The 14,560-nt window shown below is 39.7% G+C and overlaps 1 protein-coding gene across 2 annotated transcripts; it reads right to left on the bottom strand.

Annotated features, from left to right (window-relative positions):
• Positions 1-8,369: 8,369 nt before the first annotated feature.
• Positions 8,370-14,318, bottom strand: zgc:154075 (uncharacterized protein LOC556929 homolog). Of its 2 annotated transcripts, XM_044131700.1 has the most exons (15): positions 14,158-14,309; positions 13,781-13,799; positions 13,590-13,698; positions 12,608-12,692; positions 12,436-12,509; positions 12,307-12,366; positions 12,029-12,136; positions 11,835-11,891; positions 11,442-11,572; positions 11,176-11,230; positions 10,784-10,876; positions 10,557-10,691; positions 9,847-9,948; positions 9,181-9,342; positions 8,371-9,047 (listed from the first exon to the last, which is right to left on the bottom strand). In XM_044131700.1, the coding sequence occupies exons 3-15, from the start codon at positions 13,680-13,682 to the stop codon at positions 8,919-8,921; spliced, it is 1,284 nt and encodes a 427-aa protein (XP_043987635.1). In that variant the 5' UTR covers positions 13,683-13,698; positions 13,781-13,799; positions 14,158-14,309; the 3' UTR covers positions 8,371-8,918. The 2 variants fall into 2 exon arrangements, with proteins under 2 accessions (XP_043987628.1, XP_043987635.1); XM_044131693.1 differs by lacking the exon at positions 13,781-13,799 and having other exon boundaries at positions 8,370-9,047; positions 14,158-14,318.
• Between the last annotated feature and the right edge of the window lie 242 nt (positions 14,319-14,560).

Below are 14,560 nucleotides of genomic sequence, written 5' to 3'. Positions count from 1 at the left end.
TTGGTAAACTGTCCAGCAAACAGAGCCCTAGCATCATTCGTCAGCTCATTCCCCTCTCTTCCTCCCGACAGCCGGCGGTTCTTCAGCAACTGAGCTGTCTGCTCACAGAAGAAGGTCACAGGTCGTGCTCTGAAACCCACTCAGACATCTGAGGAGCCTGATTTTCTTCCTGCCCGCCTCCTCCAGCTTGTCAGACCCCAACCGTATAACGATTAGACCGCAGAGAACAGGCAAAGAGATGGAGTGTGTTTCCAATCACTCATAATAACATAAAATCCTAGGCGTTTCACTGGGAAAAAAAAGAGTGAGAAATGGGAACTAGAGCGTGTCGCGCTGCAGGAAGCGGTGGGTTGCAACAAAGAGCTGCAGCTAATTAGAGGCAAGAGTTTCATAAGCATTTCTCCTTGTAGATGTCGCATCCGTCAGATTTCGGCAACTATGTGCGCGGAAGTGCTGTAAACGTCAACTCAATGGATAGGAATTTTAACAATTCAAACCTGCAGCTGTTGTGAATGAAGCATTTTTCACGTCTTACTAATGCGCGTGTCACATAAACAAAGCTGTCGTGTGTCACACTTTAGTTGCAGCGACCACTGACAGACTTATCGGGGCTAAGAGCGCTGGGATTCAAAAAGAACGTGAAACTCAAGACAGAGGACAGGTTGACCGTGACTTTGAAAGCAGTCTGCCTGCAGTCTGTGCTGCTGCTGCTTCTAATTACTATTTCATGTTTGTGCACAGCTGGTTCCTCCATAAGAGAATTCCCTGTGTCACCATGTCGGCAGATCCACCTACACAGACATATTTACCATAGAAAACACATGTTAACACCTCCTTCCTTCATCTCCTGTTCCACCTCAAGACATTGTTTATTTTCTGACCAGATGTAAAACGTCTTTCATCCTTTCTTTCTTGCAGGGAAATCCTATCTTATAATTTTTGTTATTATATATATTTTTTAAAATGTTCATCAATCTCTTTGGTCAAACTGCTCCTTAATAAAAGGGGGGAGGGATAATAATAAGTGCGGAGGTGGGAGGTGCTACAGATGTGGAAGGTGGGCTTTCTTACAGCACTGACAGCTGTGAGAGACAGAGATCTGTGAGAGCAGGATATGATTTGACCTCTGCTCTGGGAGGTTGGCTCACCCCAACAACGACTCCCACAGCTTTTAGAATCCAGGGTCACCACATGCGCACAAGGAAGGCCACCGGTCAAAGTGGAAAACATTCAAAATCATCATTACATGATGACATTTGAGAAATAACTGTGCACATTTTTAAAGGATGAATGCTTTTTTTAATGTAAGAAGAAAAATACGTGCAGAGGAATGCAATAGTATTTATATCCTTTGACTTTTTCTATTTATTTATTTTTGGTCATGATTCAACCACCATCCTCAATGTAGTTTATTGGGGTTTGATGTAAAGGTTTGTTAAAAAAATGCAAAACAACATCAGTGAAGAAACAGCAACAATAACAACAAAGAAATACAGCCAACAGGTCAGGGAGAACGTTTTGGAGGTCTCAAATTCACCAAGATTAGACTATCTACTTAAACTGACTGGCAGGACGAGGAGGGCATCAGCCAAGAAACTGCTCTGGAGGATCTGCTGAAACCTATAGTTCAGGTGTGAGAACAGAACAGGACAGCTATTAGCTGGGACTTTCGAGTTGTACTTTGCCAGAAGAGACCCATTGCACAAAACTCCTCCTTGGAGTTTGGCCAAAGTCATATAAGGGAAAGAAAGTGCTCTAGTTAGGGGAAACCAGCAGAAAACCTCCAACACATTGAGGTGACAAAATGTGTTTGAGAAGCTTTGGGGCTCCAAAGGGAAAAAAACAGAGCAGTTTCACGACTATGTCACACCGAGGTCACAGGTCCAACCACGCATCTCATTGCGCAACATGAAGTCAGTCAACTTTATTGAAAAACTATGAGTCTTCCTTTGAGCAAACACATCATCTGGGACAGTGGGTGATTACCTACCCAGATTTCCAAACAGCATGTGGCGAATGCATTGTGTAGGTTTATTATTTACATTGCAAACACAGGTTTAGGTCCTCAGTCATTATATGACCTTATATGGGCATACTCAGAGTGCTATTGCAATGGAGCAGCGATGATTGGAGGGTTTAATTTGATGCTTTGATGCTTCTCCAACACTTTTAAGTGTCAGGCTTTGATCCAGCTCCATATTTGAAGTGTCTGTTGCCCTGAGGATTTATTTATACCAATGGTTCAAAGTCTGAGGCTTTGTTTGGTCCAGATCAACAAATCAACTTTCCAGTTTCTTCCAGGAAAACGCCTTTCTGTGCTGTCCTTCAGCTTCTGTCTGCGTAAGGAAACACAAACACAACCGGTCAACTACAACATGAAGGCTTCAGAAACAAGCCAGCATCAACAATGCCAACTGATGTTTTTTTGTCCTGCATAGCCGCTCTGTTGCACCGAGTCCACCCACACGCTCTCCTATGCAGGTCACATCAAAACTATATACTGATTTATGAAATGTCTCTCATTGTACAACACAAATCTAAGGTTAAGTGATTTTTTTTGTTCGCTAATTTTGACATTTTCTTTTCCTCCGGGAAGAATGATGCACACCTTTGTCTTGTTTGTTTTGTTTTACCTACAATTGAAATTCACCAAGTTTTGCGTGGCTGTAAGGATACGTTAGTCATATCTTGACCACAACTTTCACACTTTAAGTTACAGAATGGGTGTACATAAAAAACAATTTTTTAAAGCTGGCTCTGGTCAAAAGGGGCATGTTTTCTGAGCTCATAGACGTGTCAGAAACTGAAACTTCAAGAAAAACGGATTATGTTTTAAATCACATTGAAATACATTGGACTTTGTTGTTGTAATGTGCAGAAGGTAAAATGAACGTCAGAGAACAGCATGAAAAGATCATCTCATGACCTGAAATTGAAAACTAAAGGCCCAGGAATCCCACAGGGAATCTGAACTCTAATTCCGATAAACAAAACTTGTCCACAGTCCCAGGAAATTTCACCTAGATTGTAATGTGGACTTTCTTGGCCTTTCACCTCCTTTTCTGAGTAAGATGCTGTTTATTTGGCCTTGATGAAGCGAGGCTCATCCGGCTGTGTTTCGAACTTGTTCCTGTCAGAGTACAGGGAATGACACAAAAGTCAATATTTGAAACATTTGTAGTTCTGACATTGTGTCCTGAGAGCAAAGTCTGCTTGAATCAGACCGGGACGTGCAAAGTCTATGTCAGGACAGCAGAAACTAGTCATGCACAATAATGTCTTTGTTTGATGTTTGTCTACAGCGTGTCTGTGTCGTGATTGGTACATTGTATGGTAAAAGCCCACTGATTTCTCTAGAAAAACACTGGTCAGCACAAAACTCAATAACCCAAAGTCTTCAAGCGTGACACAGACAATCTTCCAAACTCCTTCTCCTTTCTTCTCCCACTCCCACTCTTACTCTTCTCCCACTCCAGCCCTCCTCCTCCCCTTTCCGTCTCTCACCTCACTTACTCCAGCTCTGCCGCTTCCTGTTGAGTCACAGCCGGAGCCAGACTGTTCCATGTTTTACAGTTTACTGCGCCCCTCTGTTCTTTCCTACTCCACTTCCTCGTTCACGGGCGCCTCTCTCACACAGAGGAACCGGGACGTCAAGTGGAAATTGCTGCCTGGAAGCAGCCAGAAGGAAAGGAAAATCAGGTCAGAAGGGGAGGGCTGGGGGGAGCTGCATCTTCCTGGCAACGAGGACTATTCATGAAGCAAATTATAGGATAAGCAGCTCCGCAGATAAATCACCGCCTCACTCGTCACAACCTGTCATTAGCCTTTTTCATCAATGGGAAAAAATGTTGCTTTAGGCAAAAAAAAAAGGGGGGTGGGGGGGTGAGCTGTGAAAAAGCAGCAATAATCCAAAAAGCCTGTTCACTGAATTGTAAGACCTTCACTTTCTGCTTGTGTGTATTGGAAGACGTTTCAGGAGGAAGTGATGATGGAGAGGGGTTAGAGCTCGTGTTAAACATATTAATGGCCTGCCTGTGTGTGAAGGAGGGCTGAGGGAGGGCAGGGCGCAGGGAAATGAAAAGGCTTGGAGGTGGATGGGTTGAGTCACTGAAAAGTGCAGCTGCTGACTCAGTTTGCAAACTTGTCTCCTGGACAATATCTTTACCATGTTTGTGTGTAACCTGTTAGCAATGGAAGGGAACTCTTTGAATCAGATCAGTAAAAACCTCAGAGAGAGAAAAAAAATCTCAAATATGAGTCAGAAATCTGGTCTTTTTTGGTTCACTCGGAGATTTCTCGAAATTTCCAGCAAATCACAGTAAATGGAAAAGTAATTCTCCGCTTGAAGGCGTGTCTGTTCACATCACTCCTGTAATCCCATTCTGGCAGCAGGTCAACGTTTTTTTTTCTGATTCAACCATTTCGTCACGTTTCTCTACACACCCTTCTTTCCAAAGTAATCTTATAACTTGGACAATACAATCTTCAACACATTACGATCCCTCCATGAACATAGAGTGTGGGATACAATATGGAGTTAGTCATCCTGCTCGTGTTGCAAAGGTCCAGGAAGGCTGCTGTTGACATTACGATGTTCACAGGGTAATTAAGGACACCTCCCTCCATAATGCAGTGTCACGTCCTGATAACAATCTGAGAAGCCATTCAAAGGTATCATGATGTGCAAGAATAACGTATATCAGTAGTATGAATCACTGTAGGAGGTTTAAGGGTCTATTTGCTCAGTAGATTACACAGATTGAAAAATGAAACTGATATAAACTTGCCCCCGCACCATCAGAGGTACATCCAATTGAATTACCTTATTGTCTTACATTATAATATAATATTATGTTGATCACATGTATAAGGAACTTAGTCCATTTAGCTTCCTAAAAAGATCTCAACTGGAGCTGGACAATCATATCTATTTAATATGCCTTTTACACCAAAGAAAACTTTTAAAACTAACTCACTAACGAACTAACTAACTATAACTAACTGACTGACTCACTGACTGACCAACTACATTACAGTACATAATTTTTCATTCATAGTTGAATGAGGGATCAAACGGGGCGTGGCGTAGGGGATAGTGCGACCCACATTTGGAGGCCTTCAGTCCTCGATGCGGTGGTTGTGGGTTTGATTCCCGGACCCAGTTAACATTTGCCGCATGTCTTCCCCCCTTCCTGTCAGTCTACCTTCGAATAAGGGACACTAGAGCCTACAAAAGACCCCCTGATGGGGAAAAAAAAAATAAAAAATGAGGGATCAAACAAGACTATTCTGGTTTAACTTATCTTTCAGTGGGCTCCACAAAAGCAATCAGCGATAAGTTACTAACATGTATTGGGAAGTCTGAGCTAAATCCATTTAAGACACATTTTTAAATAATATTTAAACTTAATACCGTACATTGAGTTGACTGAGCTGGTTAAATTTTAACCAAACGTGACACGAGTCAGCAGTTGACTTACATGGAGGCCCTGTCTCCATCTTATTGCACTGACCTTAACTCAGGCAAGTGAGGTCTGCAGACCTTCCCGCTATGTTTGCCTCCTGGATGAGTCTGTGGTGCTCTCGGAACAATTTCTGTTTGCCACTCCTAGGACGGTTCAATAGTCTCCTGTGTTTCCTCGGTTTGTCAATGTTGTCCCTCACGGTGAGTCATTAAAGCAGAAGAAGTGGTAACCTTCTACACTGACTCTGTTTCTCACCTGTTGATGAATTTCTGTGGATCAGGGCTTAATGACCTATTTTGACCTACTTCATGTTCTTAGACAGGCTCCATTTAAGTGATTTGTTGATTCTGTACAGTAATCAGAGCTGTGTGGTAAGTTCAAATCAAAAGAGTATTACTCACACAGGTTTTGACTGATCTGGACAGCTTATTTCCTTTAATAAATTAAATTAATTAAATCAGTGGTTTAACTTATTTTCCCAATGGAGATTATATCTTTGTCAAATATTAAATTTAGTTTAACTGGAAGAATTTAAGTTTTATTTTATTTTCAAAGGAATAAACTGGAGTGGGGCCTTTGGAAAAATTAGATGCAGATTCCTTTGAAATGCAACACAATGACAATAAGTGATTTCCTTTCTGGAGTTGCTGACTGGGCCATGTTTTCAGATTGTGGAATGTCAAAGGAAAATGACAGGACATAGGAGTGGTAGAGGGGACGCGAAGCACAGCTGGGAGTCTGCTGGAAACAGGATATTACTCAATCCCACATGTCACATAGAAAACAAACTACACAGGGTTAGTGTATATTAAAAATTCACCTTAGAATTAGATTGCTTTATTTACCATGAGAAACTGACAGCTTCCCAATTTTTTGGTATCTTGTTTGTAATGCCCTACAATTGTTAGTGAAGGTACGATTTACAACTAGGAAGAAGTATCTGTGGATCAGCTGATTACAGTCATTTAGATATTACATTTTACATGTAAAACCTTTGCTGTAAAAGTTCCTGCAATGTAATACACCTGTGCTATGTATATATATTATATATATATATATATAAATGTTGTGCAGTGGTATGAAAGAAGAGTCAGAACAATTCCTACATTAAGTTGAACTAAATCCCTGCCCAGAGGTTTAATCTGAGAAGCTGAAGGTTCTGGGAAATGTGCCAAATGTCTGTGCTGATGTGAACAGATGATGTATTATAATTTACTTTGAGAATTTAAGTGACACATTTCACCATCCCATGGATAACAGAGTACTTTACAAAAGTATCCATGCATTTGAAATGCTTTGATTTTTAAAAATAGTTTATGGGACATAATTGCGAACCAAGTACAGTTGCAACTCTTTTAGGGTGTACCTCGACCAGCTTCGCACATATAAAAACAAACAAACGAACTTTCTCTGCAAAATAGATTTCAATTGAACTCAGAGTAAAGCTACTTTCATTTTGACATAAATTCCTGATTGAATGGAGATCTGAACTTTGACTGGGCCATTAGAGCACATCAGTATTCTTTCGTTGAAACCAACCCATTCTTCCCCTGGCTGTATGATGAGGGTTGTTGATCAAGGAGCATCATAATCCCAAGTCTTTCTGGCCTTAAAGCAGATTTTGTTGCCAGGATTGTATTTATGTTTATCCATCTTCATACCAACATTGACCCTGTTGACCCCTCCTTACTGTAGAAAGGTGTCCCCACAGCATATGGGGAAAAAGTCCAAAAGTCATGAAAACTTTAGCAGACACTGTACATTAAAGGTACTGAATACATAGAACAGAATACTGAGCGGAAAACAGGTACACCCTTTTGATTTAATCCTACAGTAGAGTGGTTGACTTTATGAGAAGAAATAAGATATGAATCAGAAACCCATTTACAGAGAACAAAAGGTCATTAAGCCTCCTGTTCTCTGCTGTGAGCAGATAGGTGTGTTGACTATGCTGCATCAGAGCAGTTTGACTGCATTTCTCTCTCTCTCCTGTTTTATATATCAATGTTATTGCCAGTCTGGGTCATATGATGAATTTCACTTTTTTTTTTAGAAGTTCTAGTGCAGGGGTTCCCAACTCCAGTCCTCAAGGGCCACCGTCCTGCAACTTTTAGATGCATCTCTGCTCCAAAATGTCTGAATTCCCTCACCAGCATCCAATCAGCTCTGCAATAGGCTGGTAATGAGCAGTTTATTTGATCCAAGTGTTTCAACAGAGATGCATCTAAAAGCTGCAGGATGGTAGCCCTTGAGGACTGGACTTTGGGATCGCAACACCACTTTTTCATGGTCAAATTTAGCAAACCACCGTCAATGCATTTAATTTCAACTCGTCGATTTCAGAGATGTAAAGTACAATAGTGCCCCCTAGTGGTTGGAGTGTAAACCTTAGAGCTTATTCAGCAAACATTGATTAGACTGGGTGAGAATTAGGAACTGCGACAGACTGGCGACCTGTCCAGGGTGTTAGCTGGAGATAGGCACCAGCAGGCCCCCTGACTTCACTACGGGACAAGGGTGTTAGACAATGGATGGTTAGATGGATGGAGAATTAGGAAATGCAAAGTTCAGGGCCAAGTCAAAGCCCAGATCTTGATCTGATTGTGATGGTTGGTGTGGTTGGAAAAAATTTTCCGCAGACTGTGGCATAGACTGGTACCAGATGTGTTGAACCAAAGTTAATTCTGCTGAAGAGTGTCAGGCCACGTATTAGAGAATAGGGTGTTCTAACTAAATCAGTAAGAATGACCTTAAAAAAACAAAACAAAAAACCAAAACTAAATTAAATGAGATTAAAATCTTTGTGGAAAATGTGGATATCTGGGCATAAAAATGAAACGGTTCAAATTTAAACCCTGCAGAAACAGTTGTTAAAAAAAATCTAATTTCACTCACGCAACTTGGATGAAACACCTGAGTCAATTTTATTTAGCTGTAATGTGTTCATTGTTTTTAATTCTCTTTAAACTACAACATAATTTTACAAAATAATCAGAGACCAGAATACGAAGACTATTACCAAGATAACCCAAGAAACAAGCAGAAAAAAAGTTTGATGCTCGTTGTAAACAGTGACTTGTTCCAAAAGCTTCTGTAGAACATGAATACAATTATGAACCAAGAAAATCAGAACATTCTTACAGAATCTGGAAAAACGGCAAAAAATTAAATGAAAAACCTGAAACGTTATTGTGAAAAGTTCACAGACATTCCTGCCCTGATAATTTCAGAAAACAGCAATTAAAACAATCATAACAAAGCAAGATAATTACTTCCTCAGTCACATAAAGCTTTATTAGTTGTGTGTTCATTCCTAGTGTATCAAAATATCCCATTTATGACAGTACATTCAAGTTATATTCCACACATGATTTGGACCCTTTTCACTCTAAATTCTTTTAGCAATTTGTAGCAGTTCTATTTATAAGAACTGAACAGTAAGATGCTGCCGTTTCACAGTCCAGCGCCGTCTCCACAGTACACAACCCTGCCCTCCACCCTCGATCGCTCCGCTTCGAACACAAGCAAATGGCTGATCAGAGTCTCTTCGGGGCCGGATCGAATCATGGACGGATCGTTGTTCTACAAACACAAACAAATGTCATAATCTAGAGACAAAGTTTGAGTAGATTTGTACCCACAGAAACACGAGCTCCTTCTGAAAGCTGAGGTTTCCATTGAAGAGGAGTTTTTAAAAAATGAAGGCGATACTCACAGCCACCGCGGAAATAAAAGCGTTCATGAGGTGGTAGTCTGCTCCTCCATGCCCACTCATGCCATAGTGTTTGAGCGCTTCACTGCTCGCTGTGTGCTTTGTGGATCTCTGGGTCAGGAATTCAAACACGCATATTTCATCGCCGTCATAAGACATCTCGCCCTGTAAGGACACAGTTTATCAGACAGCAAGAAAAAATAAATAAATAAAAAATACCTAGACCTTTATTTCAAGACTAACTTGCAAGCAGACTAAACGTCACTTTAGTTACAATAGTTGGGTGCGATTTGTTTTTATTATGTTAATATTTTTTGGGCATCTCTTGTGACAATCCAGCACCAAAGTATGCATGGTATCCAAAGCTTTTGACAGCACAACTGATTGCCATCATGAGCTCAATAGCAAACAAGACATCCCCTGTGTGTAATCTCATCTCAGTATAAATCCACCAGTTCAGTAAAGGCTCTTGAGGTGTGTGAGAAATCATTAATGAATCAACAGCAGCATGAAGACCGACCAAGAAGCACAATAGACCGATCAGAGAGAAAGAAGGCAACAAATTTTCTGAATTACAAACCAATAGCTATTGATACAGTTCATTTCTATCAAGGGTGCAGCTGACATTTAGGAAAAATTATGTATTCATAAGGAGGACTATAATCTTACTTTGCTCCCATATATAGTTGTTTTTCGTTGGCAGATCTTCTCAGTGAAAGCCACCATAGAGAACGCAGCCGTCAAGCCCCCTTCAAACTCCATGTTCACTACCTGCAAGGATATCACAGATAAACATAAAAATTAAATACATACACGAATTTAAGAAAACACCAGGAGTAGTGTTAATCGTTATATGATTACAACCCATACAGTCCTTATGAATAAATTTAGCTGAACTACTTTTGTCTCTCAATGAACAGAGGGAATTATATCTGTTGTACAGGAGGAACCCTTAGTTTTGCATCAATAATCATCAAACTTGGTCATTAATAATGATTCAGTCAGTTGAGGAGATGTTACACTACTACTTAAAATGGGTTGTGATTTTATTTGGTTATTGACTTGGTAAAATTATGTACCTAAGCTTTCATTTAATCTTGGTTTTAGCAGAAAAATTGGTGTCTGAAAAGCCACGCAAAAACCCCCCCAGTGGATTCTGGAAACCATCCTGCTGCCTGAAGGCTTCTAATGTCTGGGAAGGATTTTTCGGCATGGCTTACGTTAGTCTCTGACTTTTCCCAATAGAAATACAGGGATTTGTTGCACAATATTCAATCCTGTCTCTCCCTTAACCAAAAGTAAAGAGATAACAGATGGATGGACTCAAGTTATCTAACATTTTTGTACAAAGTTAAATGGAAATGAGAAGTTTCCCCAACCTGGTTACTGCAAACGTCGTTGTCGCACTCATAGACGCATCGGCCATAGGGTCCACTCCTCAGTGCTTCAGTTACTGACTCGACGTCAGGGAGTGAGTTTGGGCAGATGACTGATACCGGCCAGCCAGTGTGACCCTAGCACAAATACATACACATGTACGCTTTTTAAAAATATGCACAGAGAGTGAACAATTCCTTACTGCAATAATAAAGTGAATCATGTTTACCTGTTTCACTCTGTCCACGTAGATTTTGCATGCCGAGTACGGACAGTTTCCTTCTACTGGACAATCGATGCAACGATCTCCAGCACCTGTTGGCTGATGAAAAAAATTATTGAGCTAAGATTAATTTTACTGGTATTTACAGAACACAGCAGCTGCAAGTTTGTTTCATTTTAAACAGGAAGGATTCAGGGACAGAACTCAAAACTGCTGCTTAACATCGAGAAAAGAATAAATGGAGAAAAATTATAAAGAAACAGATGAACTACCGTGATCAGGAAAAATAAAGTACACGCCATACATAATTTTAAAAGCTTGACAGGGTTTGTTGCTTTCTACATAAACAGCTTCTAGAGAGATAACACAAGAGACATAAAGATATAAACTGGGCACACCTTATTTTCTTTCCGGAAGTGACTAACAGATCCAAAAGATGTCACTTTAATGCACCTGTCAAGGTCAAAAGGTAATGATTTATCTTCAAGATATGAAGCCCCCAAACCTGAAGTGGCTTAAATAGTGACAAGATAACTTGAAGTGTAGCATCTATTATATTATAATATGTCAGTATATTGCTTAATTTACTAGGGGACCAAAAGTGTGTTATGTTGTGAGCAACAAAAAACCCCTGGTTTATCATTGACTGCTGGTTTTTGTTTACCTGCGGGCTCCAGCCCAGTGGTGAATCAGGTCAATATCATGGCACGATTTAGCCAGCAGAGCAAAAGAGCTCTCTGCTTCATTCCTCCAGTTCCCTCGAACAAATGAGTGGGCAAAGTGATAAAACCCAACCTAGAACGAGAGTTTTTGAAGCGGATGATGCTTTTGTTTTTTCTTGTGCCACATGCAAAGCAGAGATTTAAATGACTTATGCTAAAATCTAAAGACGACAACAAGTTCAAAGGGTATTCCAAATTTCGCACTGATCTTTACCCATCATGCAATTGGGTGACTCCTGACTTGTTCGCAAATGTTCCTACAAAGTACATAAGTAACAGTGTGTAAATGTGGTTGCGTGGGATTGGGAATATTTCTCCAATGTTTGCATTCTTACTGGTTCAAAGTGCTGTATATGGATCACGTCCCCAACAACTCCGGCATCTATAAGCTCCTAGAAATAAATCAAAAACTACCTTAAAACATTTACAAATATGTATATTGTTCAACAAAACTAAACAGAAGAAGAAACAAGAAAATCTCTAAATGATTGAATGTGCTAAAGTTCATATATTTTAATTACGAAACTACCTTGATCTTGTGAATGAGTGGATCATACCGGAGAACATGACCCACAGACAGCATCACAGCCGCCTGAGTGCAAGCCTCCACTATGGCTCTGCAGTCCTCTGCAGTCGTCTAAAGGTTTACAGGGAGAGCAAAAGTTAAAATGCAGGAGGAAAAATAAGTGGCAATCTTATTTTAAAATGAAAATTCTAAACTATAAACACATCCACAGTGACTGAATATTTAATGTAGGGCTATGAAGCAGACATTTTTGTTTATTGTTGTTGTTAATAAACACTTACTGCCATTGGTTTTTCCAGAAGAATGTGGTAGCCTTTTTTTGCAAAGGCAACAGCAGGATCCTATGAAACACAAACTTGTTAACAAAAACCTCGCCATGGATGATAGAGAAATTTTCCAAATGGACACACCTTATGAATGCGATCTGGAGTGCAAATTAGCACTGCGTCTGCAAACTTCTCTCGTTCAACTATGTTTTTCCAGTCTTTTTTTTTTTTTTTTTTTAAAAAAAGGAAACAACAATGGTAAATTTCATTATCATAAAACCCCCGCCCCTTAAATTCAGATTTATTAAATACTCACCTTCAAACACGTTTTTATCCTCAATTTTGTGTTGCTGTTGCATTTTGGTGCGGGCAAACTTTCTCGGATCAGCCACAGCAACAACCTAAACGTTTCATTATAGACCGGAGAAGAATAATTCTTTACTAGGTTTCAAATCAGAAAAGTATTTCAAATATATTTCCAGTTATGTATATGCTTTTTAACAATTAACACTATCATCCCTCAGTAGCTGATAAAGAAACTGGACTGTTACGGACTGAAAACCTCTTTGTGTCACAGGTTGCTGAACCTCCTGACAGGTAGTCCAATTCGGCAATAAAGCACCATCAATCTGAACATGTGTCCTCAAGGATGTGTTCTCGGCCCCCTACTATACCTTACTTTGCTTTACTCGGTGAGTCGACTGGCCTGGTGGTCCAGAGACAATTGAAGTTACCAGCTGCGTATTCGTCTCCTGCCCTCTGGAAGGAGAATGAGAAACTCCATCCCAGCTCTCCCCTTTCTTCCTTATCTGAGTATTGCCCCCCAAAAACCCTGGACACTCACCGGACAGTTTAAATACCAGGCCACACTCTTTATACTGTTAGTTTTACTCTCACTACATTACTTATTATATCAATACTATGTTTATCTGAAGAGCTGGGTTTCTCTCTGTGTTGTGTTTTTACTGCATTTTTAGATAATTTTGTAAATTGCTATTTGGACTATTTTAATTCTGTACATATCTATATGAGTGTGGACAATAAAGTGAAATGAAATTAATCCTCCCTGCCTCCCTCCCCTATTTTTTACAAGAAGAAAATCAAACAGCAGAAACCAGAAGTTCAATCAATAAACATTTCTAAAATGTTTTTACAGGAGCAGCTTTAATTGTCAAGTTAATATTCGGTGTTACTGTAACTACTACGGCACTTTTTATTCAGAAGTTTCTATGTTTTTAATTTCTTTATTATTAAACACTAATACCAAACAATGAGTCAACAAGAGGCTCTCTCCTGACCTTCATGCGTTTAGGATGAATGGAAGCAAACTGGGCGTAGTTCTGTCCTCGACAACCAGCTCCCACCACGATCACATGGACAGGTGAACACATACTGGACACCTGTGAACTTTCACACACAGCAAAGCTTGCAAACACGCCTGCCCTTGCCTGTTAATTCGTCCAACAAACTTTCACGCAGTCTTACTTACACGAATGAAGGTAGTGGGTCTGATAACAAAGAGATACAACTGTGTGTTAATTTACTGATGATTCCCTAACTGACCAAATAAAATTAGGTGACCCCTCCTCCCAGTCTGACTTTCCTTTCATTATTATACTAGCTAGCTTAAAATGAACGGATCCAATGACCAACGAACCAAATCTTTACAAAGATACTATTACTGCTATCTACATTACTGTTTAGCTTGGTTGTCATTTGTAGGAAAATGTAAAAAAAAAAAAAGAAGAAAAAAATAGAATTAAACTTTGCTGGCAAATGCAGGTGGAGGTGAGGCATATCCACAGCTTGTTAAATTGCTACATTTTCTGGTATGTTGTTAATTTAACACAAAGTTGGTCTTTCTACCTGTTTTGTCCCATAAAAGTTTCAGGTCCTGTTAGATTTCTTCTGCGTTGGTCCACATTTGCCAAAAAAAGGACACAACTATGAAAATATAAGGACAAAACACTCCTACTGCTTCCTGACGTTTGTTTCCTGAAGCCACCTACTTTGTCCACGACATTTGTCTGCTGCTTTCAATGTACAAGAGTTTAATAATATAATAATGAAAGTTCTGTTTTTTTGGTCGTAGATGTACAAAAATCTATTTAATTATGATAAAAATTTAACTTTTTAACTTTAAGAGACTACTTGTAACTTCTAAATATATATATATATTTATTTTTTTATGTAACAAAACAAATATATTAAGTGGAAGAGGCCAAGATTTCTACAACTACAAACGCAACCCGCAAAGCTTCGGCTAAAT

This window comes from Gambusia affinis, linkage group LG01 (genome assembly GCF_019740435.1).
Source record: "Gambusia affinis linkage group LG01, SWU_Gaff_1.0, whole genome shotgun sequence".
Classification (NCBI taxonomy): Eukaryota; Metazoa; Chordata; class Actinopteri; order Cyprinodontiformes; family Poeciliidae; genus Gambusia; species Gambusia affinis.
The sequence above is the reverse complement of the archived record's forward strand: the minus strand, read 5'-3'. Positions and strand labels throughout refer to the sequence as shown.

What these genes read in the sequence shown, in the direction of transcription:
- zgc:154075 (XM_044131693.1), bottom strand. An exon ending in ACTTCCGGAAAGAAAATAAG is followed by an intron (nt 10,877 to 11,175) that starts GTGTGCCCAGTT and finishes TTTTTTCATCAG; the next exon opens with CCAACAGGTGCTGGAGATCG. An exon ending in ACGTGGACAGAGTGAAACAG is followed by an intron (nt 10,692 to 10,783) that starts GTAAACATGATT and finishes TATTTGTGCTAG; the next exon opens with GGTCACACTGGCTGGCCGGT.